This window comes from Protobothrops mucrosquamatus, unplaced genomic scaffold, assembly GCF_001527695.2.
Source record: "Protobothrops mucrosquamatus isolate PMUCROS unplaced genomic scaffold, P.Mucros_1.0 scaffold514, whole genome shotgun sequence".
NCBI classification, from domain to species: domain Eukaryota; kingdom Metazoa; phylum Chordata; class Lepidosauria; order Squamata; family Viperidae; genus Protobothrops; species Protobothrops mucrosquamatus.
Genome location: NW_015386827.1, coordinates 187,481 through 214,906, shown reverse-complemented (window position 1 = coordinate 214,906; position 27,426 = coordinate 187,481). Strand labels below are relative to the sequence as shown.

Sequence of the window (27,426 nt, the reverse complement as noted above, 5' to 3'; positions counted from 1 at the left end):
CCTGCTGGCTTGTAAAATCCCTGAAGGTGTTGGAAATAGCAGCATAAGTATTTCACCAAGAAGTGCCTGCCAACATTTTTGCAGAAGTGACCAAGCTGACTTGCCAGTTTAGTAAGTTAAATGTATGATCATCTTTATGAGATGGAATTTTAGCAAACAGAATTCAGATCTCCACAGACTGGGGGGGAGGGCTTTGAGGGATGGGTCCTCTTGCAAAAGTGTAGAGATCCTGGCTGGCTTCTGTTTACACAAAGAAGTGCCCGAGCTGGGTCTTGCTGCTATGACACATTGCCCAGGTTGACAGCCTTGCTCTGGATTCCTTGATCAGAAGCTGATTCTTTCATGTTGCTGGGGAAGGGAAACTGCAAAATGGTTGTGTCTCAAGGGAAGAAGATGGTCTGGGAACCAAACAGCTGGTGCAGTACTTGAGATGCCCATGGACCAAACTCAGCTTCCTTTTCAAAGGGTTGTTCTTTACCTTATTGGGATGGAGCTTGGAATATGCTGGGCAGTTTGTTTTAGCATCATGCTCCTTCTGTTCATTTCTTCCCCTCCTCATGTCCACATGTCTATCTGGCGGTCCAGAAAATGTGTAGAAAGACTTTTTGTGGAGTGTTTGATGAATGACTGAGGGCACAATGGCTGTTAAGAACATGCTGCAGTGCTGATGTGATGATCTAAATACAGAGGTCATGGGCAACTCAGTTGAGAATCAGAACAGGCAGCTTGTAAGAAGATTACCACAGTTGTAGGTGAGACTGGAAAGCCATCTTTATCCACTTTTCCTTTTCTCCAAGCAAGATGACTCTAACAGGGTTGAGTAGATGGACAGCCCCACTATTGGAAGCATATGGACATACAAGAACACTATGAAGACCTGGATTTGGCCCTAGACAAAATTGGGGTTAATGGAGTTCAGGTATGGTTATGTGTGATAGGTATGCAGCATATGGATTTTAGTGATCTGACCTAGTTGCTCTTTTGCTGGCATGAATTAGCAAATGGAGAGAGAAAAATGGAAAAGAAGCTCAGTTGAAGGACAGCTCTGCTGCCACAGGGTTCATGAGCTAACCAGAGCTGTTGTGGGGGGATGTTAAGGGAGCAGACCCATTGTTCTGGTATATAGATGTTGGAGCCTCTTTAGCTGTTGGGGGATATGGTGCTGATCTGATCCAAAATTGGAGAGAGGGAGAAGGAGAGGAGAAAAAAAAGAAAAAAGACAATAGAGAACTGGCTGGAGAGAAAAGATGAAGTTACATGAGTGTGCAGAGCAGTCATCAGTTCTTGACTGGTGAGGAAGAACAAAGGTCCATAGGTGGCTGCCCTGGAAAAAGGGAAGTAAAAACTCAAAGAGATGACATCTTCACCCAAGATGGGAATGAAAGAAGGGTTCATTGGTCATTGTCAAAATCCTGGTCTCCGGAGAAGGACTGGGCAGAAGACCCTGAAATAGATTCTTCTCCCCAACAGAGAAGTAGTAGATGAGTGGTTCCAGGAGGAGTCAAGCCACACTGAGCACAAGATAGTAAAATCCCAGCCCACTGCTTTATTTTCACTCTTTCTTAATAAGAAAGAAAGAGACAGAGGGGAATAGTCTTTGGGAGAAAGTTAGGATAAAACCAGACACCAAACCACAGGTCTGTGTTATATATGTCTGTTGTAAATCCTTGTGGTAAATAGTTTTGCTGTAAATTTAAAAAGCATAAAAGCCCCCACTGTCTTGTTTTCTATGTTAATTGCCACCCTTGCAAAGCAACATACATTCAAAAATTATCCCATCAAACTGAGATAAGGAGGTTATTTAGACTTGGTTTTCCCCTTCATTTTAACTTGTTTTAAAAATTGTATTGTGTTTTTATTATAGTTCGCTGCCCGGAATTTCATTGGTTAGGTAGGTAATGATATATATATATTTAATCAGGCAATTAAATAAATTAAACTTTACATATTCATGTTTCCAACTGCAGGAATGATGGTCTGCCCTGTGATGTGTTGATGATATGACCTCTGCTTTCTACAACACCTGTCTCAGCCCCTCTAGCTTCTTACTCATGGGCATTCCTCAACTGGAAGCAGTCCATGCATGGCTGTCCATCCCCTTTGGCTCCATGTACATTATGGCAGTGCTAGGGAACTGCACCATCTTCTTCATCATCAAGGCAGAGCCCAGCCTCCACCAGCCCATGTATCTCTTCCTTTCCATGCTGGCTGTCACTGACTTAGTGCTCTCCTCCTCTGCTCTGCCCAAGCTGCTAGCCATCTTCTGGTTCAACAGCAAAGAGATTGGCTTCCACTCATGCCTCCTGCAGATGTTCACCATTCATTCTTTTGCCACTGTTGAATCAGGCATTTTTCTGGCTATGGCTTATGACCGTTATGTGGCAATATGTAGCCCACTGAGACATAAGGCCATTTTAACCCATTCAACTGTTGTTAAGATTGGGGTGGCAGCTGTCCTGAGAGGCTTCCTCTATATCTCACCTCTCCCTTTGCTTGTGAGGAGACTGACTCATTATCATACCAACATCATCGCACACTCTTATTGTGAGCACATGGCTGTGGTGATGCTTTCCTGTGATGACACCTCCATCAGCAACATCTATGGCATGGCAATTGGCTTTCTGGTCCTCATCATTGATTCCCTGGGCATTGGTCTGTCTTATGTGTTGATCCTCCGGGCAGTGATGAATTTAGACACAGCAGAGGCCCGGCTCAAATCTTTTAGCACTTGTAGCTCTCACATTTGTGCCATCTTAGCTTTCTACATCCCCATAGCCGTCTCCTCCCTGACCCACAGGTTTGGCCATCAGGTGTCTCCTCCGACTCATATTCTTCTGGCCAACTTCTACCTCATCTTTCCCCCTGTCTTAAATCCCATTGTTTATACTGTCCGGTCTCAAGTAATGCAGAGGAAGTTAGTCAAGATGCTATCCTGGACCCAGAGGCTAATCAGAGGCCGTTTGTGAGCTTTTTAGAAAGGTATTTTTTTTTATCTGAATCACTTTGTCTATGAATTTGCTTGATCAACAGTTAGCTAAAAACCTTCTCTGATACTTACCTGAAGAAGCTAAAGAGGCTGACCATAAACACTTCAGTTAAAGGAAGTGTTAGTCTAACTAGCCAACTGTGGCTTTATTACAATGCTGAACAATTTTGCAAAGGGCCCATTACCTGGAACAAGGAAAGGGAACTGGACATTTAGCTTAAGCTGTGGCCAAGAGTATCCAAGCAAAGATCCAGAGGTAAAGAACTCATTATTAGCATGCTAAAAAGCATAGCCAGGGGTGGAGAGCTTACTAATTAAATGCACACACACACTCCTATGCGTATTATGAGATGTTAGCCTAAATTGCACATGTCTTTAGTAAATTAGGAAGAAGTGAAGAAATATCAGAAAATTCTGATGTGTATATACTGTAGCAATAGAGATTGGACAACCATTTGTCTGAAATGGTATAAAGTTTCCTGCCTAAGCAAGGGGTTGGACTAGAAGACCTCCAAGGTCCCTTCCAACTCTTGTTATTCTATTCTGTTCTGGTCCCTTCCAACTCTTGTTATTCTATTCTATTCTATTCTATTCTATTCTATTCTATTCTATTCTATTCTATTCTATTCTATTCTATTCTATTCTATTCATAGCACTTAGACTTATATACCGCTTCACAGTGCTTTACAGCTCTCTCTAAACGGTTTACAGAGACAGCACATTGCCCCCAACAATCTGGGTCCTCATTTTACCGACCTCGGAAGGATGGAAGGCTGAGCCGGTGAGATTTGAACTGCCGAACTGCTGGCAGTCAGCACTCAGTAGTATTAGCCTGCAATACTACGTTCTAACTACTGTGCCACCACGGTGGTTTTAATGCTATATGTGGTTTTAATGCTATAAAACAGACTGATGAATACCAGCAGGCATATTTGATTTGGACTTGAGTTCCAAATGTACTTATCTGTAATTCTGTACAGAAATAAAGTGTTGAACCTCGGTTTCCTATCTCAGCATGATTATTGGCTCAAATTATGCCAGATAAAAGGAACCCAGTTTTGGACTGGGCCAATACACACAAGATGATTTCCTTGATTAGTCAGTAAAGCAGGTGCCTGGAGTAGCTTTAAGCCTTTTGAAGAAGCAAGTTGCACTACAAAACCTGATGCTATTTTTAAAATCGATTAGTTGAAAACCTAGCTCCTTTGAGTTTCTTATTTCCAAGGTCATAGTGAGGTTCACGTTGGTGCATTGTGGAATTGCAATGCTGGAACTTAGCAATTCCAATACCATCATTCTGTTCAGGAAGGGCTTTGCCTTAGTGTGCTGGGAGTTGTAGTCCCATATGGCACCAGACTGTCTTTGGATCATGAATGCAAAAGACAAAACCGGATTGATGTGAGGCTTCAGAAATTGGCCTGTTTTGGATCTCCCATAAAATTCAAAACCACTTAAATCCTTTTGAGGTGGGGCTCAGGGCCAAGTGAGTGGGACTACCACACAGATGGGGAAAGTTGGTTATTTTAGGGTAAAAGTTTGACATTTAGCTTTGGTAATTGAATTGTGGTGTGCCAGGTTTAGGTATGCTACTCAATTTCCATAGAGCTCCTCTCTCAGGGTGGCAAAAGATCTCGGTAATTCTGATCCCCCAGTCCCAAATGCAATGGGTTTTGCAAGCAATGGATCAAATTTCTACAGTGATTGATAGCAACTGTGTAACAATGCCATCATGCAAAGGTCAAGAGAATGATGCCAATGACATTAAATCACGTCTGTCTGAGAAAATGGCATGGCTGAATAAATGGATTCTCCTTCCCCTCACCACCCATCCCCAGAAATGTGCTCAGTGGAGATTTCATTGTTCAATTTTTAGCAATTGCAGAGTTGTCCGCAGATGGTCAAATGAGTCAGAATGATGGGTGCAACCATGCAGTGGAAATCCTGCCTCTTTTTTAATGTCCATTGCATGTAAAACAGTTGGGACTTCAATTATGGGCACACTAGCAAGGGGCAGGCAAAGAAACCTCCTTTCCTGTTTTTGTCCCCACTGCATCTGCCTCTGAGCCTGGAGCCACTAACGGATGTTTGCTCCGACCCCAGGATCTGTAGCCATGGGTTGTCTCTTTGACAACCATAATGTTCCTGCTTTCCCTCAGGATGGACGCTGTGCTGCCCAGCTGCTGGGCTTGCATTGGGTCCTCCTGCAGCAAGGGGGTGCTCTCCTGTAGCCCTCTGTCACCCTCCCTAAGCATTGGGAGGCATAGAAGGAGAAGTGGCAGGAAGGAAGCCCAGCAGGAGGGAGATCTTTATTTTTGGATCACACAGTCTAGCAGTGTTCCAAGTGATGAACACCAAACTTGTCCCAGCTGCTTCCAGTCCTGGAGCCTCAAAGAGTTCATTAGAAACAAGAATGTTCAGAGTGTTTAACAGCTGCTGCCATCTTGTCTATCCCTTATCTTTTGTGTCTTCCTGCAAGGAAGTGAATCCATAGTCAGCCTAACCAAGACTGGTCAAAGACAGGAGTGTATGGAACCAAATGGTAATAACCAGATCAATGCTTCAACAGAGCCTCTGCACTTGATTCAGTAATTGTCCTGACTTTCCCTTCCTCGGCTTGTAACAGGCACCCTTCAATTATATTGTAGCAGTAACACTCCAGGTTCTCAGCTGACATGGGCAAATTAACCAGATGGCACCACCTTGGGAAAGACTAACCCAGACAAGGTGTCCTATTAGCATTAACAGAGACTGAGGCAATACCAATTATTTTAGATTTTATTTTTTATCCTGCCTTTTTATATATATATACAACTCAAAGCGATGAACATACAATACACTGCCCTTTCCCTATGTTTCCCATAACACCACCTCCCTTTCCCTATGTTTCCCATAACAACCCTGGGAGTGGGTTGAACTGAAGGAGAGTTACTGGCCCAAAGTCATCCGTCCAGTTTTCATGCCAAGGCAAGACTAGAACTCACTGTCTCCTGGTTTCTAGGCAGCATTTTCACCAATACGCCAAACTGGCTCTTAATTTTTAATTTAATTTTGCATAATCATTCAGTGAAACAGAGATAATGCAATTTTACAGCTCAGCCCATTCTACACTAGTACACCATCAACACTTGTCCTTTAGGCAGCTTAATTGTTTGCAAATCTTTGATAGAAGGATCTTTTGAGTCCAGCTGCATTGTTGCATCCTCCAGGTTTGTTGAAAGATTTAGTAGCTGAATGTAAAAGCTTTCTGTTAGATCTGAAGTTTCAAAGTTTTCTGAGGACAAGAAAGATCTGAAAGGCAGGTGATTGAAGAGAAAGACCAGTAAATATGCTGAGTTGTAAGCCAAACTTGGAGTTTCTCTAAGGTATTCTTCAGCAAATGACATGAATATTAAAATTTAAACATGAACATCTAACACCTGCAAAATGTCCTTCTCACCTCTTGATTTCTAACAATTGGAATCAAGACTCAAATCGTGTTGCAAAGAATGGCTTTAGCATTTGCTGGCGGAGTTGCTTGGTTTTCATGCCATAGATAATGGGATTCAGCATGGGGGGCACCAGAATATATATATCAGCCAACAAGATATGGATATGTGCAGGAATATTGTGTCCCCAGCGCTGAGTGTAAAAGGAGAAAAGGGCAGGCGTGTAGAAGATCAGGATGACACAGATGTGGGAGCCACAAGTGCTAAAGGATTTCTGCCGGGCTTCTTTAGAGGAAAGTCCCTGGACTGTTCTGAGAATGAGCACATAGGAGATAGCAATGAAGATTGAATCTGAGCCCACCACCAAGGTGGCTGCTGTGATCCCATATATATTGTTGGGTGTTGTATTTCCACAGGCCAGCTTTACCACAGCCATGTGCTCACAGTAAGAATGGGCAATGACATTAGGCCCACAATATGGGAGATGGCTCACCATGCAGGTCAAGGGGGTCATGAACCCAATGCCCCTCATGAAGGCTGCACATCCAATCTTAGCAATGACAGAACTGGTGAGGATGGTAGTGTAACGCAAGGGGGCACAGATCGCTACAAAGCGATCAAAGGCCATGGCGAGCAGCACACCTGACTCCACAGCTGAGAAGCCATGAATGAAGAACATCTGGATCACACAAGCTTTGAAGCCAATTGTATGGGAGTGGAACCAGAAGATACCCAGGATCTTGGGCACAGTGGAGGTGGTCAGTATCAAGTCAAGGACAGCTAACATGCAAAGGAAATAATACATGGGCAAGTGAAGGCTAGGTTCCCTTCTGACCACAAAAAGGATGGTGATGTTCCCCACCAAAGACACCAAATATATGGAGCAGAAGGGGAAGGCAATCCAAAACTGGGCACTTTCTAGGCCTGGAATCCCCATTAGGAAAAAAAAAGAGACACCTCTTGATTGATTGTAACAGGACATGACATCTAACTGGCTTCAGCAACCATTTCACTACCTGCAACAGAGACAAGATGGTCAGAGAAAGTGACACATTAGTGAAATTGCAAAACCTTTGCCGTTGGAGAAGTTCCTTCCAGGGAGTGCCATCAACCCTTTTCTTTCCCAATATTCGCAGTCCTTGAAATTTTTATTTTAAAATTCTTTATGACTTATTATAATTGGGATTGGCTTCTTCATTATACATGTATTCTGGTGGTTTGTTCTGTTGGTTGAATTTTGTCACATAGATTATTAAAATACACAAGATTAAGAAAATTTCAAGGTGCCAAAGCAGCATACTTTTGCTGGGAACATCCAGCTCAGAAAGGGAAGGGCACTCTAATCCTGAAGGAGCTGGCCATGCTGGGACCAGTAGTCTGACCCTAATCCCATGAAGTCTCATATACATGTACAGTACATGCACATACCCACAATACCACATGGAATATTTCTGTAGATAGTTGAGATGATTCCATCACATCCTTAAGAGATTGATGAAAGTCTATCCAGCTTAGAAGCTCCTGTATCCTGATTGATAACAAAAAACCTGGTTACGGCCTTCTCTCAAGATATTGATGCCTTCTAGAAACATAGAAGGAATATACTGTATGCATACAATGGAAAATTGTTGTTTGTTTGTGTGTGTGTGTGTGCACTTGTGTTGTATGGCATAGAAGGAAAAGAAAATAAGCCTGGCACAACTTCTTCAGGACCCTGCAATAGCAAAGATATTTGCACATTGGAGAGAAAGTCAGGGAAGCTGACAGTCCAATGAGTTTAGGGGGACATCATTACTGCAATTCCCTTTCCTTTCCTTTCCTTTCCTTTCCTTTCCTTTCCTTTCCTTTCCTTTCCTTTCCTTTCCTTCCTTCCTTCCTTCCTTCCTTTCAATGTCAGGATGATCAGCACTATAAGAGGAAAGCTGGGTGAGGCTATAGCAGCTCCAACTCAGGAGGAGTCTGGGAGCCCCTTTTCCAACTAACTCATTTTATTAAAAGGTAGAAACTTTCACAAACTGTACCTCACTTCATCAGATATGTGGAGGGACTGAATTAATGTAAGGTTTAAATTGGAATGGGGAAGGGAAGGAGAGGAAGATAAGTAGGTTATGGAGATTTACATTCCATGGGTGATAGTTTACAAAACCCTTATTAATTGTACAGACTACAGTTGTAGTACATTAGGAACTTATCGTATCAGTAGTAACTCTTTCTGAATCTCCAGATAGGTTTAACCAATGTTTCTCAACACTGGCAACATTTAGATGTGTGAATTTCAGTTCCCAAATCCCCTAGCAATTTAAACCCTAAAATCTAGGCAGCCTCCGAGTGAACCCCCATGCACCAAAATGGCATAGTATCAGCAAAAGCTGTTGTTTTGTCAGTACTTTACAAATTCTACTTTAAAAAGCAACTTCAATTATATGTAATTAAATTGGACACGACTAGTGCTACCACCACCCATAAGCCCTGGACAAATCCTAATCCAGCAAGGGGGCTAGGAGGAATGGGACACCTTGGGCTGATCACATCTAGCACAACTTCTGACCAAACTCCTAGTGTGACTGAAGCCACTCAGGCTGATCCCCTCCATCCCCCTACAATTACTCACCATCACCCTTCCAGGCCTTAGCTTTTGCACCCCTCTAGTGCCAGATTCAATTACCACAATGCATTTCTTGCGCAACAAGACTGTCAACTCTATTATCAGACCCACAGCTACAGTACATCATGCTTACCTGGAGCTTGTTCCTGAGTCACAGCCAGGGTTCTGTAGACGTACACATTAAACCTGCCACAAACAGACTGGGAGGAAGAGGGTGCCTTAATAGTGTAGCTCCGATACCTGTGGGATCAGTAATCTCCACGCATTGCAGGAGAGAATACCCTGACTGAAATCAACATGTTTGCTAACTAATGCAGGAAGGAATACATATGCAGAAGGAAACAATAATGCAGAAGGAAATCCAGAAGGCAATACAAATCCCTGTAGGTTGGTATAAAGCAAATTTTGGGAAAACCCAGAGGATGCAATGGATTTGTTGGAAATCTCCTTGAGAAATGTAAATATGGATTCCTTCAGGCTCTTTGCTTCACACTAAACTGCATGCTTTATAGTGTTTATTATAACAACATCATCATTTGTTTGTATGCCTCTTGCCTCCCCTCTCATCTGTTTTATAAGGTCTCTTAGAGTTGACAGCAATTTGATGGCACATAATCATTCAATCAATTTGATCATGCTCTAAAAGGCGAAGAGGCACCCAAATCACTCCAAACAGAATGAAAGACTTGCTTTCAAGCTACAAGTGTAGAACCAACAATATTCTTTTCTCCAGTTTTCTTGTCTACAGTGATATGTTTGTTTTACATAGCTTTCACCCAGGAAAACCCACACTTTCTCAGCCAGAAGAAGGGGTTATCAACTTGGGGTGAGTCAAGATGGCATTTTCAGATGCCTTCTGATGCCTCTGTAGGCATTTCCTAAACATACCTGACCTAGTTACTGAGTTCACCCATTCACTGAGTGTACACAATACATTGAATGAACCAAATAGGCCCACTTTGCAGAAAACAGTCAGATTACCAAGGTTAACATCTGCCAAACTAAGAAATGATGTCTGTGGTCACTGGGCCTGTAATTGGCCTAGTTAAAGAGGTTGTGTGAACTCAGCCATGAAGTCTTGGGTCTAAGATTTCTGGGAGCTGAGCAATATCTCTTCCAAAAGGGGGCAGGTCATAGCTCTGAATGTGTTTTCATGAGATCAGGTGGCACAAGATGGTTGTTGATAGGCAAAGATAATTTACTGGTGGATTTGCAGAACGTACAGCATTTATCCATATCACTTAGAGAAACAGGCACAGGCTAACAGCCACCTCAAAGTACTTCATTTCTTTCCTTTAGTGGGCAGAAAAATACAATCACAGTATGATAAATGTCATCTACAGTTGGAAGATGCATTTTAGTCCAGCACTCAGCAATGTGCAGGAAAACCATCAGGCAAATATTGATATGCTCTGATTCACTCTTGTTACAATTTTATTCTGCAAGTTACTCTGGCTCCCAGTACGCTTCTGGATGCAACTCAAGTGCTAGTATTTACTTACAAAGCCCTTCATAGCTTAATGTGTTCAAAAACCACTCAGAATTCAGCTCTCAATTTCCTTCTGACAAGCTTTTCTGGACTAGAAAAAAAAAACCATTTCTGGATTTCCCTCTCCATCTGCTCCATGTATTTCATTTTTGTAGGCCCTGACTGGGAACTGCATCATCTTCTTTGTCAACAAGATGGACCAAACTCTCCACACCCTTATGCATCATTTTCTTTCTATACTGGCACTTTTGGACCTGGGTTTATTCTTTGCCTCTTTGCCCACCATCCTGAGTCCTGTGGTTCAACCACTGTGTAATCCATTTTGATGCCTGCTTGATCCAGTTATTTCTTCATCCATGCCTTTGCCATTGATAAATCTGGTATTTTACTTTCTATGTCCTTTGATTGCTTGGTAGTTGTCCATAATGTTTTGAGATACACAAATGTTTTGACCAATAAAATCATTATCAAGTTTGGGATGGGAACAGATTTATCATTGGTCTATCCTATCATATTAGGATCCATCTTATTAAAGTAGTTAGAATATGGAAGAATAAATGTCCTTTCCTATCCTGGGTTTGTATTCAGATCTCCTAAAGGCAGTTCACTTAGATAGGATGATTCTTAACTGAAAAAACTGTAGTACTGTATATGAGCTTTACGTCCCATATGAAATGTTCTTTGTTTACCTATGAGGAGTTGCAATTCAAGGTGTATACTTAGCAATTGGGAAAGAGTCTAACCAAAACAGATGGAACTCTTCCTTGCTATGATTTGGAAGCTCTAATTCTGCTGATATAACTTAGAATTGCATTCCCTTTCTTTCATGTATCTTACCCTGTGGAACCTTATAGAGGTCAAAATTGACTTCTATTCCAAAACAGTTGTCACTAGTACCATTAGCATACTAGCTATTATGGTTCCCTGCAATCATCTCTTCTCCAGTACCTCTTCCTGACTCTCCACTTGGAGTTACTACTGATGAGCACTCTCTGAGCATCATTTGGAGCCAATTTTGGAAAGAAAGAGAAGAAGATCGCCAATAGCAAAGTGGCTAGACTCAGGAACTGATGATCATGGCAAAAATCTATCTATGTGGTCAATAAGAGTAAATATAAACTTGATGTCATATAATCAATCAAGATTCCATCTAATTATTATATTATCCAGCTCATACCTTTGTAATCAATATATGCTGAATTTGCTGAGGATCAAGAAATGTCTAGAGCATTCCCAGAATCTACTAGGATGTTCTCTGGCAAAACCAGAGATCAGTCTGATCTCACAATACTGTTCATGATTAGTCCCTGCTGACTCTTGGTAAGCACCATTTTGTCCTCAAGGGACCTCCTGATTTGCTTAAGAAACGTCCATGCCTTGATGCCAGACTGACTGGCTATGGCTGGCTGGATCTTCCTTTTCTTCTTTCTGAACATAAACACCTACCCTCTTCCAGACATTAGGCATGTCATCAGTTCTGAGATTCCTCACATATTTAAAGCTTTGGCCAGATTGAATCAGCCAGAAAATTCCTGCAGTATCTTCCTTGAACAGCTAGTGTGAAAGTCACACCATTCAGACATAAGAAGCCCATAAACATGGGTAGAGCAGCCTGCTCAACCCAGCTGGAAAACAACTCCTGTGGCTACCAGAATTGGGTGATGGAACAAACTGACTGCTCTCATCAAGGAGTTTGAACTCACAAAGCCATATTAATGTATGGCTTTGCAAAGGCCAAAACTGTTCTGCCCCAACAAAAGCTAGAATTTCAATTTCTTTGGTTGCCCACCATAAAGATCTGCTAGGATTTCCAATGGCATCAGGTCCATCCACAAAAGTAAAGTGAAAGTAATTATGCAGTTTGTTCCTTTTAGGTGATGCCATTTCATTTGCCTTCTTCAAACCTTCTTCTCCCCTACGAATGAGCAACTTCACTCTTTCCCAATCTGCTGCTTCCCAGAATGTTGGTCTGTTGCCATGGCTTGGGGGGGGGGGCTCATGGAAGCCATCCTGTTGAGGGAGGCTGTGCCATCAGGCAAGTTTCCTAGATCCAGAAAGAGCACTTCCATATTTTGAGTGGAGGCGGGACCAGCTGAGGTACAGTGGTATACAGTAGAAGAAGATTCAGAGTGACCTCAAGAAGCCACACACATACAGACCTTTTATAAAATTTAAAGAAATTGTGTAGTTGCACCTAGAGGAAGAAGATGAATTCAAAGAAACAGAAGGGGAAGAAAGGAAGGAAGGAAGGAAGGAAGGAAGGAAGGAAGGAAGGAAGGAAGGAAGGAAGGAAGGAAGGAAGGAAGGAAGGAATACCCTGCCATAGGTATTTATTCAGGATGGTTCTGTTCCAAACCCCCATAGTGGCTGTGAAGAAGGACTTAAGGCCATGTAACTTCTATTTGGATCCCTGGCATGTTTCTTAAAGCCCACTCTATTCTTCTCATGCTTTCACACAGATGCGAACAATTGCAAGACAGGAGGAAGAACTTTGGGGCTATCCTAGGCTTACCAACAATAAAATGAAAGCTCTGAAAACTTATATAGCTGCCCATCCTTTAACCAATTCTGGGCGCCTCCCAATCAAAAATTAAAACAGCACATATGAAATCATATTAAAACTATAAAATTAAACAGTTTGAAACATTAAAAACAACAAAGACCAGTCAAAGTTCTATTGTACAATTAGCTAGTCTTCTCTCAGTACTTGGAGGAAGAGCCAGATCTTTGATGCTTTAGGGAAGCATGTCATGTCATGTCATGTCATGTCATGCCATGCCATGTAGGGCTTTAAAGGTGATGACCAACACCTTGAATTGCACCCAGAAAGAAACTGGAAGCCAGAGCAGCTCTTGCAACTGAGGTGTTACATGGGCAAACCCAGGAGCCTATTACTGTGTACACTGCTACATTCTGGACCAGTTGAAGTCTGTGGTGCACAGAAATATAACAGTCCAGGCATGCACATCTCTGTGTGGGATTCCTTTTTCCTTGTGAGGAACTTTACACCCACTTGACCACAGTTTCATTCCTCTGTTTTCAGCCCTTTATCTAGTCTAGTAAGATCATTTTGAAGTTTACTTCTGTCCTTTCCTACCCAACTTTGCATGCTTTCATCCATAGCCCTACAAAATCCAGTCTATTTTTCTTAGAAAGGTGGAGTTCACTACCTGAGGCACTAAAACATTTTGGAACACAAAGTCCATCAGCTGCAACCAGCTCACAAACAATCGAAGAACTTTATCCAGAAAGATGCAATGTGCAGGAAAACCAGTTAAACCATTCTTGAGAGATGGCTTACTTGTCTTTTTCTTCAAAACCTTTGGAGATGGAGAATCCACAACCTCCAGACTTTCCCTGTTCCTCTATTGTACAGTACAGATCTTTCCATCAGGAAGTTGTATACCTGTTTAAACTAACTGGGAAAGATTGAGGGCAATAGAAGGGGACAAGAGAGAATGAGGTGGCTGGATGGAGTCACTGAAGCAGTAGGTGTGAGCTTAAATGGACTCCAGAAGATGGTAGAGGACAGGAAGGCCTGGAGGAACATTGTCCATGGGGTTGCGATGGGTCGGACACGACTTCGCAACTAACAACAACAAAACTAACTCTGCAGTCTCTATTTATATCCATTTGCTTCTCATCCTTGTTTCTATGCTAATGCGACTTCATTTATTTTAAAATACTTATAGAGATGGCTCCACATGACCTGAAGAAGGAGATCAAGAGCCCAGAAAGTTTATTGGTATTTCAGCCATGCAGCTACTGTATTACTGAATGAATGTGATTAGGTATATTGGTTTAAAGGACTTATAAAGGTGCAATGCATGACTCCATTTAGCAGGAAATATGTACACAACACCTACCTCATAAATGGTTAAATTCACAAAACAAAGAGAATAGGCTTTTGGAAGAAGAAGAATCAATTGACTGTCTACCAGTTCATTGTACCTGTAAAATGTTAAGCTCATTTAGAATGGCTGAAGGCTGCAGAATAGATGATGAGATATTGGAGAAGGAGGAGTTTCAGAAAGAGCAGTTTGCTTTGGGATGGGGGGGGAGAGAGAGACAAGACTGCTGGTTGCAATCAGTGAGAACAGAGAAATGAACTACTGAAGTTGGATGTGGAGATCCATTCTGAAGTTGTGGGACAGTCTGTGGAGATCCATTCTGAAGTTGTGGGAGAGTCTGTGGAGATCCATTCTGAAGTGGTGGAAGAATCAGTCAGTTCATATTTTCCATGATGGATAAAGGCTTCTATATCAGAATTAGGGAGTCAGTTCTTTAAGTCAGGGGTCAGTTCAGCCTTGAAGCACACTAGGTAGGGGCAGAATAACAGGGAAAGTCTCATGAGAAACTTCCTGCTGTCCAGCTTCGGTCTCTGAATGCTCTCTATAGACTCACATGCAGCTGATTCCAGGAGACTCCCAAAGGGACACTGTATCTTGAAGGTCTATAAACCTTCTTCTGTTTTTCAGACAAATGCAGAGACTGGCTGGCAGGGATTTGGCTGATCATGAACAGGTGTTTTCTGAGCTCCAACACATCAGTTTGCTCCTTTAAGGAGGGGCACCTGCCACTAAGGTGCTGCAAAAGAGGAAACTCTGTTTGATGTGTGACAGTTGCGTTCTGAAGTGTGAACAGATCCAACCAAAATTTGATTCCTGCAGTTTTGTTCTCCAAAGGCTGCATTACAAATTGGGTCTGGATACATTTATTTATTTATTTATTTATTTATTTATTTATTTATTTATTTATTTATTTATTTATTTATTTATTTATTTATTTATTTATTTATTTATTTATTTATTTATTTATTTATTTATATACCGCCCTATCTCCCTTACGGGACTCAGGGCGGTGAAGGAGCATGATACATGAAGGAGCAGCACCTGAAAATGCAAAGGTATTACACGAGAATGTTTTTAGGGATGCAGCATTCTGTCTTGATCCTTCAGCTTGTCTGCTGCGTAAACTTTGAGCATTCCAGCCAATTCTAGGGAAGTATGGATCTCTCCTGAGATGATTTCTCCCCTAATATTTGGGTCTAGTGAGTCACATTTGGGGTGCTTCTGGGAATACATCATTTTAACCATTGCTTCATTTGTGTCTCTTATGCTCTAGTATTTTTTGGTTGGCTTTCCATAATTTTGCTAATTTGTATTTGTTGGTGCGTGTCCCCAGGAACAGATAGTAAAGTATATACAAAACTATTATATACTATGTTTGCTTTCATTATAAATCCTAAAGCAAGATGGGTAAAAATGTGCATTAAATGGGACAGACGTTCAAGACTGCATCAGACAAATAAATGAATGAACAAATAAAGGCATTCTACAAATTGTGAAGGTTGTTAGAACAGCCTATATAGTCCACTTCCCCTTAAGCTTTCAGAGCACAGATGTTAGATTATGTCATGTCTGCATGTACAGGACTTTACATGACTTTCATCAATCCCCTTGGAGAACAGGGTGGAAACCTCTTTATTTTTGCACAGTGTATATATCATGTCTGTTATTTTTAGTTATATGACTACCACAGTTACCAGTTTAAACCTTACTAAAAATCATCAGACTTGGAAATCTCTCTGAACCTCTGTACTACAAAAGTCTTGGAAGTTGAACTGAAAAGACCCTTCTGATGTCTAAATGTCTTTTCCTGCAAGCTATTCAGTACCAGGATCTAGACAGCTCCTATAGCTAATACTCTATTTATTGTTATTCAAGTGCAAAGGTCTGCGAGTTTAGTTCTCAGAAGAAGGTTTGAAAGCCATAGAATAATGTCAGGCTGATGGTTCCCAATAAAGATGAGACTGGTGACGTGGAGTGTCATGATGGACAGTGGAAGTGCCACATTAATATGTTTGTGAAAGTGAGAAAAATTGTTTAGAAAAGATATTATTCTATTAAAGTGTTTGGAATGAAGCCTAACACTGGTTTGATGGATTCCTTCTTCTGTTTCTTTTCTCAGACTTTTTAAATTCTAGGTTGAGTCATGTACCCTTTCTCTTCCCATGATGACCATGGTGAATGAAACTGACTACAGCCTCATGCAGTTTTTCTTGAAAGGGATCCCAGGACTGGAACACGCTCATCTCTGGATCTCCTTTCCATTTTTCTCTATGTATCTCATTGGCATGTTGGGGAACTGTGGACTTCTCTACATCATCTGGGCTGAGGAAGCCCTTCACAGGCCTATGTACTACTTCCTCTGCATGTTGTCTGTCACAGACATAGTTATGGGAACCTCTACGATGCCAAAAGCATTCTGCATTTTTTGGCTAAACCTGGAGAAGATCAGCTTCAGAGCCTGCCTGGTCCAGATGTACATTGTTCACACTTTCACAGGGATGGAATCTGGAGTCCTCATGCTCATGGCTTTGGACCGCTTTGTAGCTATCTGTTATCCATTGAGATATGCTACTATCTTGACCCACCCAGTCATTCTTAAGGTAGGGATCCTCACCTTCCTCAGAGGAGCAGTTCTCATCCTCCCCTTTCCTTTTCTAGTCAGGAAAATGATATATTGCAACAGCAGAGCTATTGCTCACACCTATTGTGACCACATGGCAGTGGTAAAGCTGGCTTGCAGCAATATCCAAGTTGATGCTATATATGGCCTGACAGTTGCCATGTTGATTGGGGGCTTTGATATCTCCTGCATTACAATGTCTTACTTCATGATCCTGAAGGCAGTTGTGGGCCTTTCCTCTCCAGAACAAAGGAGCAAGGCATTTGGCACCTGCACTGCTCATCTCTGTGCCATTGCTATCTCTTATACACCAGCCTTCTTCACCTTCTTTGCACACCGTTTTGGTGGCCATCACATCACTCCTCATGTTCACATCATTATGGCCAATCTTTACCTTCTTCTGCCTCCCATGATGAACCCCATTGTTTATGGAGTGAAGACAAAAGAGATCCGTGAAAGTGTCCTGAGGTTGTTCCATAAGGAAAAAAGTATGACAACACCTAACCATTGATGGGGAGAATTCATCCATAAGTATGCCATCAGCAGAATAAATAATCCTGTATTATGGGTAAGACTTGCACTTAAATTAACATCTACTTCTGGTGAAGTAGCAAAGCTTACATCACTAGCTGGCAAGGAGGAAAATCCAACCATCAATCAAGATGATCACAAGACCCAACCCTTCGATCTTTTCATATAATTTTAGAAATATCCAGAGAAGATTGTACTAATTTCCAATGATTTTGTAAACTTTCTAGAAGAATTGGCATAAATAACCATGCTTAAGAAGGACCTTTGCTGAGAAGTTTGGGGCATGATTATTCTCGCTGAAAGTAAAGTTTTCTATTCTCAGGTTAGGTCTTTGTCTTATATTATATTCCAAAAACATGCAAGGAGAAGGTAGGAAATGGGTCCCATAGGATGAGACCTGAACCAGAGTGGAAACTCAAAGGGATCTCTTGGGATGTTTTTCTCTCAGAAATCTCCCTTACCAAATATCCATGTACAGAAAAAAGAGTTAAGAATTTTCTCTTCTGCTCTGGCTTATTTACTGGATGATGTTTAAGCTTAGTAAGCCACTCTAGCATGTTTTCAGGCAGTTGGAGAGTAAGTCATGCAGGTCATTAAGTGGGTCACCATTTGACTGACCCAAGTTTACATTTTAAGCAAATGTGGCAGCTGTAAAAGAAAACACTACAACTGAAACTATTGCTCTCAATGGGCATTTTTGCCAGAAACCAGAAGTGAATAGTGGTTTCCAGCAAAAAATAAAAAATAAAAACCTCAATTGTGCTCACATGACCATGGATTTGTCAACAGGAAATGTTTTATCACATTTTTTTACTATATCATAGGGATTTTTGACATATTTTAAGTTAACCTATTTGATTCAGATATTATTGCCCTATGATGTACCCTTTTGGGTGACACACAAACAGGAGACTTTTAGTAGAATATTGTAATGGTATATACAGTTGGTCCTCGATTTATAACCACAATTGAGCCAAAAATTTCTGTTGTTAAGCAAGACATTTATTAAGTGCCCCATTTTATGACCTTTCTTGTCACAGTTGTTAAATGAATCACTGCAGTTGATAAGTTAATAACCTGGTTGTTAAGTGAATCTGGCTTCCCCATTGACTTTGCTTGTGAAAGGGTCGCAAAAGGTGATCGTATGACTTTGGGACACAGCAACGGTCATAAATATGAGCCAGTTGCCAAGCATCTGAATTTTGATCACATGATCATGGAGATGCTGCAAAGGTTGTAACTGTGAAAAACGGTCATAAATCACTTTGAATGGTCACTAAATGAACTGTTGTAAGTTAAGGACTACCTATAGTAAGAAGGTAGATTCCCAGGAGGGAGGGAGTATATTCCAGAGGAGTAAGAGGCAGCTCATTTCAGATACTTTGTGTGAGAAAAAAGAGGGTGAAGGAAGCTCCTTCCTAATAATTCCTAGACATAGGATTCATGTGGGGAGTAGTTTAGTTTGACCAAAGTATGTCAATAAGTATGGTACAATAAAGAAATCTACCTGAAAGAGTCATTATATGTCTTCCTTGGTTTGGGGGGAGGGGCTGGTGTATATATAGACAAGTTTGAAAGTTGCAAACTTATAATAACTTATAGTAAGACTTTGCAATAAATAGGTAAGAAAATGGAACCAAGCAAAGAATTAGCATTAGGTTTAGATATAAGGAATAATAATTAATTGTTCTACAATTAAACAGGGGTGGTTTGGGGGGGACAACAAATTCAGTCTTTGTGTCTGTGACCTGTATCAGATTAACAAAAACCCTAATAATCATTATGTGTCATGACAAAAAGAGCTGCAGCCAAAGGAAAACATCTCTATGGCATTCAGAAAGATCAAACCCCAGAATTTTCTTGAGTGCATTATAACCTTGAATCCTGAAAGGTCCTTCTCAGGCAATTCTGTGGCATGACCAGGTGACTCTGTATTAGATCTCTTTGGTCTTCATTTCATATATGAGATGGCTCAATACTGGAGGTACCAGAAGATATAGGTTGGCCAGGACAGTATGGCTATTGGAGTTATGGATCTCCTGAAAGCTGTGCTCCATTGACAATCCAATGAAGGGATAGAGGAAAGAAAGACAGCAGAGAGGTGGGAGAAAAAAGCTCCCAGGGCCTTCAATTGTGTCCCTTGGGATAGATTGAGGGCAGTTTTCAGGATGATGTAACAAAGAGAAATGAGGAGTGAATGGCAAAAGTAATCAAAGGTTTTGGTTGCTTTTCCAGGTGCAAAATCAGTGAAATAATACTAAGGAACTTAACCTCTGAGAAAGAAATTTTGTGAACAAATGAATGACTGTGGGAAACATTTAGGAATTCATTTGACAGGATGAAATGCAGACAGATTTCAAAACTATTAAAATAAACTATGGAAAGAAATAAAACAAGACCTTGAAAGAAGGAAAAGCTTAAACTTTTTCTGGCCATGACTTATTGTGTTAATAAAAATGAACATATTATCAAGATAAAATTCTTGTTTCAAATGGTATGAATTCAAATCCGAGATTAAAACATTGCTGTATTGATTAAAAACATGATGGGACCCCTCATTTCAACACTGAACTACAAATATTCTCCTTTATTGATAAAAAACAATTAATAGATTTATGTAAAATGCCAAATTTTCAAGAATAAAATTCACAATATTGTAATCAGATTTTCCCAATCTCAGATAATATTATAGAACAAGCTGCCCCTCATGGATAACAGAATGGATAAAATTCCCTAATTGCAGAAAAAATCAACAACATAATAACTTCAAGAGTAAAAGGAGAATGATTAGCCAATGAGTTTTACAGACATGTATAGTATAAAGAAACAAAAGAAGACAAGATACATTAAAAGAAGATAAGGAACATATTATAAAAGAAAGTCTGTTAAAAATTTGGAATTTTTAGAGTAAGTCCAACAATCTTGCCACTAGCATCATCATCAAATGTTTTCTCTTTCAAAGACGATTACAGCAAGAAAAAATAGATCGCATATGCTGATACCAAAACAGACTAAAAATATACCAGAAATGTGACTTTTGAGAAAAGAATAAATCTAGCATGTTAATGCTTTGCAAATAAGTAGAAAATTAAAAAGGAGGCATCCTGAAAATTTGAAATACTTACACAGAATCAAGATAGTTAGTTAATTAGAATTATTTCTAATTTCTACACATGGTATAGAAAACCCATTTGGGGTTCCACTTGAACGTGAACTTCCTCAGTCTTGTTTGCTCTTCCAGTTTTCTCACTCATCGAGTTTAGGATTCTTCAATTTATAAAAACAAAAAAAGAAAAATGTTAGAAATGCACACTTTTCCAAAGAGAGAGAGAAGGAGGGAGATGATAGAGATAGATAATAGACAGACAGACAGACAGACAGACAGACAGACAGACAGACAGACAGACAGACAGACAGACAGACAGACAGACAGACAGATAGATAGATGAGAAAGAGAGAGAGATTATAGGTGATGATATAGATGGTGCAACTCTACATGATAGATAAAGATATCATGATGGACCCCAAAGTAGGGAGCTTCAAAAGGGCATGAAACAAATTCATGGTGAAGGACTTTCACTGCATTTTTATATTATCTATAGGATTACAATGTACAGGTGAAGCTGCTGCCCTTTCCTTGTGATCCTCACTTTACAGACATCTGGTTGACCATGGCAGAACAAAAGACTGTTAGCTGAATCTTTGACTTATTCCAGCCCAGCTATTTCTCCACTCCTGGTTTGTCACCTTATTTGACCTACGAGTTCATGTTTACACAGATCATTTCCATGCCCAAGCCATTACCTGGAGTGACAATCCCTTTTCTTATGTCTAGTGAGGCAGAACTCCATGTATCTTCCAAAATGATGGTATCTCAGCAGAAACTTCAATATGATCTTTCTCATTGATAGACAACCAGGTACACCATAATTCCTACAAATTCCAGCCAGCATTGCCAATTTTAAAGGTTTATGGGAAAGGTAGCCTAAGACACCTGCCTACCTCTGAAGTTGATGTCCAAGCATGGAGAAATAACAGATTGTTGTACAGTAGAATTGGCATTTCAAGTACAGAACTATCATTAATGTTGCCTCCACAAACTCAGTTCAGAGATGCTATCTGAGAGGATGACATGATTGATGGCATTTCACTCATAAATGATTTGAGGGGGTGGTCCATCAGTAGGAAAGAAATGCTGTTTATGAGAGATAAGTTTCCATATTCTTTTCTAGGAATGGAAGCACTTTATTTCAGTAAAATCCAAGTCCTTTTTTCTTATTCTCAGAATTTTCTACCATCAAATCCTGGTTTGCTTCCTTAGAAAAATGTTGTATATTTTCTGCCGAATCTGTTGGGTCTTCATGCTATACACAATAGGATTAAGGAGAGGTGGGACCACAATGTAGATATTGGCCATCAGCATGTGCACAAGGGGGGAAGGTGTTTCTCATATTGCTTAAGCAAACAGATACTGATGATTGGGACATAAAAAATGAGGATGGCACAAATGTGAGAAATACAAGTGTTGAGTGTTTTGAGACGTTCTTGATGGGATGCAATGCCTAAAACAGTTTTCAAAATCATGATGTAGGACACAAGAATGATGGCAACATCAAACCCCAATGTAAAAATCATCACAATCAAACCATACAAGATATTGACCTTTATGTCTACACAGGCTAGCTTCATTACAGCAGGATGAAAACAGTAGGAGTAAGAAAGTATACTGGATCTGCATAAGCGTAGACATTTAATCAGAAAAGGAGCTGGGAAACAGACACAGATACATCTAACTGCAGCAGCTATTCCTATTTTTGCAACAACAGTGTTTGGGAAGAGTGTTCTGTATCTCAGTGGCTCACGGATTGCAACCACACGGTCAAAAGCCATTGCCACCAGAATGCCAGACTCCAACCATTGAAAGGCATGGATGAAGAACATTTGGGTGAGACAAGCACTAAACGTGATTTCCTTGGAGTTAAACCAGTAAACTTTCAGCATAGTTGGTAAGGTGGACATAGAGAGACCCAGATCTGAGCAGGCCAGGATGGAAAGAAAGATATACATGGGTTCATGAAGACTTTGGTCAGTCTTAATGACAAAAAGAATGAGGCTGTTTCCAAGCAGTATGAAGACACAGAGAACAAACAGAAGGAAGGCCATCAAAGCATTCTTCTCCTCCATCCCAGGAATGCCACTCAGGACAAAGATTCTCAGGTTCAGGCTGTTGTTATTGAACATCTTGACAGCTGACATGCTTCCCACAGGAACATCTGATACAGTCATACTGGGGAGACATAGAGATGAATAAAGAGACTCTTATGCTGTTATGTATTTTGGAAACTATAGTCATTCTAAGCTGGTGTGTGTTTCAGTTTACTCAGATAAGCTAGGTTGTGAGAGATAACAAACAAATTTAGAAAATGGGGTTCAGCCTGATAATTTGTTCAGCTTTCATCCTCTCAAATCATCAGTGTTCTTTCTTCTTTCTAAAATGTAATCCTGTTCATTTTATCAATTCTTGGCATTATATGCAGCCTAGAAATTTCAATGTTTTGACATTCCTGGTGGCTTTGAGTTTGAACTCTGAATTTTTAGCTAGGTATCAATCATATATCTGAAGGCTGCTATCACATCTCCCCTCAGTCATTTTCTCTGTAGATTAAATGTACCAGATCCATTAGTTACTCTTCATGGTTTGCAGACCCTCATTTATCTTGCTGGCCGTGCTCTGAATGTGATCTATCACTGTCCTGGACACCACATTTCAAAAAGGGGAGTGAAACAGGACTCCAAGTGTGATCTGACCAGCACAGAGTAAAGAGCAACAATGACTTCCTATGGTCTGAAATCTATGTTCATTAGACTTTTTAGTAGCTGTATCATACTATTTGATTTATGATTAACTTTGGCTAAATAAGGACACTGAGAACTTCTTCACATGGGCTAGTGCCAAGACAGGGACTCCCTTCCTAAACATGTGCTTCCATTTTTCCTATCCAGATGTAAAATTCCATATTCTACATTGGGCTGCCCATTAAGAACATTTGGAAGTTCCCATGTTAAAACATTGATATGTGACCTGCACGGGTTCCCAATGTTTGTTTGTGGTTTCTGCCTATCCCAATCAGTATGTAGATAGAAGTGGACATGCTCTAGATTCTTCTTGAGAAGCAATGAGTGGGACCTAGGAAGTGGGTCTTCTCTTTTGTGGCACCTGCCAGAAGGAACAACTTCACCTTTGACAGCCAGGCAGCTTTGACTTTATGGCCTTCTGGAGGGTCTTGAAGACTTTATTTCCTTCACGGTGCTGGGATATTAGTGGAGCCAGCATTTGTGCCTTTGTTTTCTTTTAAAGAAATGTTTAAGGGGACATTAATTAGGATTTTATAATTGATTCCATTATGTTTTTATCGTTTTGTTTGTCATGCAGGATTCCATTGATTACTATGGGCAGCCATATATATTTCTTATAATAAATAAATACAACTTGATATTCAGTTCCACCTTATACATTTCAGCCCCACAGCTTTAGCTACTCTAGGTATTTTCAGTCTTTTCTTTCTCATCTTCTCTAACATTTGGAGACCTCTCTGAACTTTGGGTCATTTGCAAATCAGTATTTATTTATTTGCTGCATTTATACGTAGCCTCAATCTAATAGATTGAGATAATACATGCCAATAATTCCCACTATAGAAAAAAGAGTTAAACATTAAAACCTTAAAAACTGCTAAAGTATAACCCTCAAACTTGATACAGAATGATGAGCAGCCCCATATGTAGCACTCTATACCCCACAAGCTCAGCAGAGAAGGATCCTAGATGTTAACAGAAAGGGAGCTGAAAAGCTGAAATAGTAAGTGATGAGTACGCCCTACTTTTGCCAAGGCAGCAGGATCCTTCTGCTTTTCAGCCCCCTCCACTCCAAAATGGTCAGGAAAAAGTCCGAGCATCTGCTGCCAAACATGCTTTTAAACGAGTATCTCCTTGGAAAGAAATTCTCACTGGACATCTTGTGACCAAACTTTGTTCTTCCCCTGATAAAAGTCCAGGAGACTCACTTCCTATATTAACTCTTTCTTTTCTAAATGTGGCTCAGCTTCTACTTCCACCAGGGACACAGCAGAATCTTAGGGAAACCTTATTTCTTTACTTCTCTATTAGTACTTTATATTGCCAGCTCAATAGGACTCCTGATGGTTTGCAATAAATATATTTAAAAAGTCTCACTAAGAAGGGAGTATTTGGCCTCACCAGCCAAATTCCAAGTCTTGTTTCAAGGGATCAGGCTTAATCCTTGCAGGGAATGTCAAAAAGAGTAGGGACAACTCACCTTCCAGGGTACAGACTCCCCCTGGATGTTCAGGTCCCTTGGAATTCTGGCAGGGGTGATTTGCTCAGCATTGGAGTTTTATAATTTATTCTAACCATACTACTTGAATAGTTTTTTATTTATATTTTTAATGAACAATATTTGTAATTCACCACACTTCAAAAGAACTCTATCTAGGTAACTGCAAAACACTAAAGCCATAGGAGAGAAACAATATAAATACCATAAAGCAAAAATACTTTGCTAAATACTTTCTATAATGGTACCCACAATTAGTTAGACACAAAAGCATGCTGAAATTGTACTGTTTTTATTGGGATATGCAACAAACATTGGGACAGCACAATCCTCAGGAGAGAGGGGAAGAGCCCATCATTTGAACAGAACATAATAACAGAGTTGGAAGGGACCTTGGAGATCTTCTAGTCCAACCCCCTGCTCAAGCAGGAGATTCCAGACAACTGGCTGTGCAGTTTCTTTTTAAAAGCTTCCAGTGTTGGAGCACCCACAACTTCTGAAGGCAAGTCATTCCACTGGCTAATTATTCTCACTGTTAGAAAATTTCTCCTTAGTTCTAGGTTGCTTCTCTTCTTAATTAGTTTCCATCCATTGCTTCTTATCTTGCCTTCTGATGCTTTGGAAAATAGACTGACCCACTCTTCTTTGTGGCAGCCCCTCAAACATTGGAACACTGCTATCGTGTCACCCCTAGTCCATCTTTTCATTAAACTAGACAACCCAATTCCTGAAACCGTTCTTCATATGTTTTAGCCTCCAGTCCCCTAATCATCTTTGTTCCTTTTTTCAGCACTCTTTCTATGGTCTCTACATCTTTTTTATATCGTGATATAAAACTGGATGCAATATTGCAAGTGTGGTCTTACCACAGCATTATAAAGGAGTAATAACACTTCACGTGATCTTGATTCTATCCTCTGTTAATGGCTGCTTCAGTCAAGATCTACCCTTTGTTAATGTAGCCTAGGACTGCCTTGTTTTTTTTGGTAGCTGCCGCACACTACTGGCTCATATTTAAGTAATTGTCCACTAGGACTCCAAGATCCTTCTCATAGTTACTACTATTGATCCAGGTACCACCTATTCACAGTTACTACTATTGATCCAGGTACCACTCTCAGGTATTTATTTTATTTTTTATTTTATTTTATTAAATTTATACCCCGCCCTTCTCCCGGAGGACTCAGGGCGGCTTACAGCCAGTTTAAAACAAGGTATAGCGTGAATATGATAAATGGCTGGGAAATCAGGTAGTGAAGGAGATTTCATGGGAATTAAATCAAAATATCCAGATCATGGTGGGCAGTGACAGTTCCTTTCTAGGTTAACTCTCTATTTAAAGATGTCTTACTATGTTCTCAAGATCTCTGACACAGGAAGCTATTTCTAAGAGGTCATAGCTGACTCTTTACTTTTCAATAGATTTTTAAAGATTCTGATCCGAATTTGTTTGGTTTTTATACTGTATACAATGGGGTTCATAAGGGGTGGTACTAAAAGATAGACATTGGCCATGAGAATGTGAACAACCGGGGAAGCATTTTTCCCATATCGATGAATCATGGAGAGTCCAATCATTGGAGTATAGAATGTTAGGACAGCACAGATATGGGAGATGCAGGTATTCAAGGCTCGGAGGCGCTCTACCTTAGAGGCAATACTTAACACGGTTTTGAGGATCATAACATAAGACAAAACAAGCAATACCGAGTCAAGAACCATAGAAGACACCACTACCATCAAGCCATAGATGCTGCTGATTCTTCTGTCTGACAGCACCACCTTCAAAATATCCTGGTGCAAGCAGAAGGAATAGGAGAGGACATTCATCCTCCCATACTCCAGACGCTTCAGGAGAAAGGAAGTTGGGAACACAAGTAAAGCAGCTCGAATGGTCACTCCCACCCCAATCTTGATGACCATCTCATAAGTCAAAATATTAGTGTATCTCAGAGGGTTCCAGATGGCCACCAAGCGATCAAAGGCCATAGAGAGTAGAATACCAGACTCAACAATGGAGAAAGTATGGATGAAGTACATCTGGACCAAGCAGGCATCAAAATAGATCACACGGTGATTGAACCACAGGACACTGAGCATGGTGGGCAAAGAAGCAAAGGATAAGCCCAGGTCTGAGAGAGCCAGCAAAGAAAGGAAATAATACATGGGCTCATGAAGGGTTTGATCTGTCTTGAGGACAAAGAGGATGGCGCAATTCCCTGTGATGGCCATAAGGTACATGGAGCAGATAGGGAGGGAAATCCATAAGTGGTGTTTTTCTAGTCCAGGAAAGCCTGTCAGGAGGAAAATTGGGGGGCTGTCAGTCTTATTAGAGGATGTCATAATGCTGTCCCAAGACATGTCTCCTGTAGTCTTTGATGTATGCTGTAAAATAAAAAATAAAACAGAAGAAAAGAAAGAAAATAAGCCATGGGCTAAATGAGCAACTCAAAGATCCTTACTTCTTTAGCTGCCCAGCTGAGACTTTTCTTCAAATATATTAATTTTTACATATTACAAAAAAACTCAGCTCTCTGGAGAAGGCTCTAATACTGAGAGAAGTGG

The 27,426-nt window shown here is 40.6% G+C and overlaps 5 protein-coding genes across 5 annotated transcripts; 2 read left to right on the top strand and 3 right to left on the bottom strand.

The window, feature by feature from the left end:
- The first annotated feature begins 2,018 nt into the window (after positions 1–2,018).
- LOC107288270 (olfactory receptor 52M1-like) lies at positions 2,019–2,966 on the top strand. The gene has a single exon (XM_015816868.1). It carries the CDS (start codon positions 2,052–2,054, stop codon positions 2,964–2,966), a length of 915 nt encoding a protein of 304 aa, XP_015672354.1. The 5' UTR covers positions 2,019–2,051.
- Positions 2,967–6,445: 3,479 nt separating this feature from the next.
- LOC107288268 (putative olfactory receptor 52P1) lies at positions 6,446–7,393 on the bottom strand. The gene has a single exon (XM_015816867.1). The coding sequence runs from the start codon at positions 7,391–7,393 to the stop codon at positions 6,446–6,448; it is 948 nt and encodes a 315-aa protein (XP_015672353.1).
- A 9,125-nt stretch (positions 7,394–16,518) lies between these two features.
- On the top strand, positions 16,519–17,487 carry LOC107288267 (olfactory receptor 52N4-like). The gene has a single exon (XM_015816866.1). It carries the CDS (start codon positions 16,519–16,521, stop codon positions 17,485–17,487), a length of 969 nt encoding a protein of 322 aa, XP_015672352.1.
- Positions 17,488–21,923: 4,436 nt separating this feature from the next.
- On the bottom strand, positions 21,924–22,691 carry LOC107288266 (olfactory receptor 51H1-like). The gene has a single exon (XM_015816865.2). It carries the CDS (start codon positions 22,689–22,691, stop codon positions 21,924–21,926), a length of 768 nt encoding a protein of 255 aa, XP_015672351.2.
- A 3,489-nt stretch (positions 22,692–26,180) lies between these two features.
- On the bottom strand, positions 26,181–27,204 carry LOC107288265 (olfactory receptor 51G2-like). Its single transcript, XM_015816864.1, has 2 exons — positions 26,274–27,204; positions 26,181–26,218 (listed from the first exon to the last, which is right to left on the bottom strand). The coding sequence occupies exons 1-2, from the start codon at positions 27,202–27,204 to the stop codon at positions 26,181–26,183; spliced, it is 969 nt and encodes a 322-aa protein (XP_015672350.1).
- Positions 27,205–27,426: the final 222 nt, after the last annotated feature.

Excerpts from the sequence above, each read along its gene's own strand:
- LOC107288268 (XM_015816867.1), bottom strand. The coding sequence starts at position 7,393 with ATGTCCTGTTACAATCAATCAAGAGGTGTCTCTTTTTTTTTCCTAATG.
- LOC107288266 (XM_015816865.2), bottom strand. The coding sequence starts at position 22,691 with ATGGAGGAGAAGAATGCTTTGATGGCCTTCCTTCTGTTTGTTCTCTGT.
- LOC107288265 (XM_015816864.1), bottom strand. The coding sequence starts at position 27,204 with ATGACATCCTCTAATAAGACTGACAGCCCCCCAATTTTCCTCCTGACA. Across the intron at positions 26,219-26,273 it reads CTTTAAAAATCTATTGAAAA|AACATAGTAAGACATCTTTA; the intron begins GTAAAGAGTCAG and ends AGAGATCTTGAG.
- LOC107288270 (XM_015816868.1), top strand. The coding sequence starts at position 2,052 with ATGGGCATTCCTCAACTGGAAGCAGTCCATGCATGGCTGTCCATCCCC.
- LOC107288267 (XM_015816866.1), top strand. The coding sequence starts at position 16,519 with ATGATGACCATGGTGAATGAAACTGACTACAGCCTCATGCAGTTTTTC.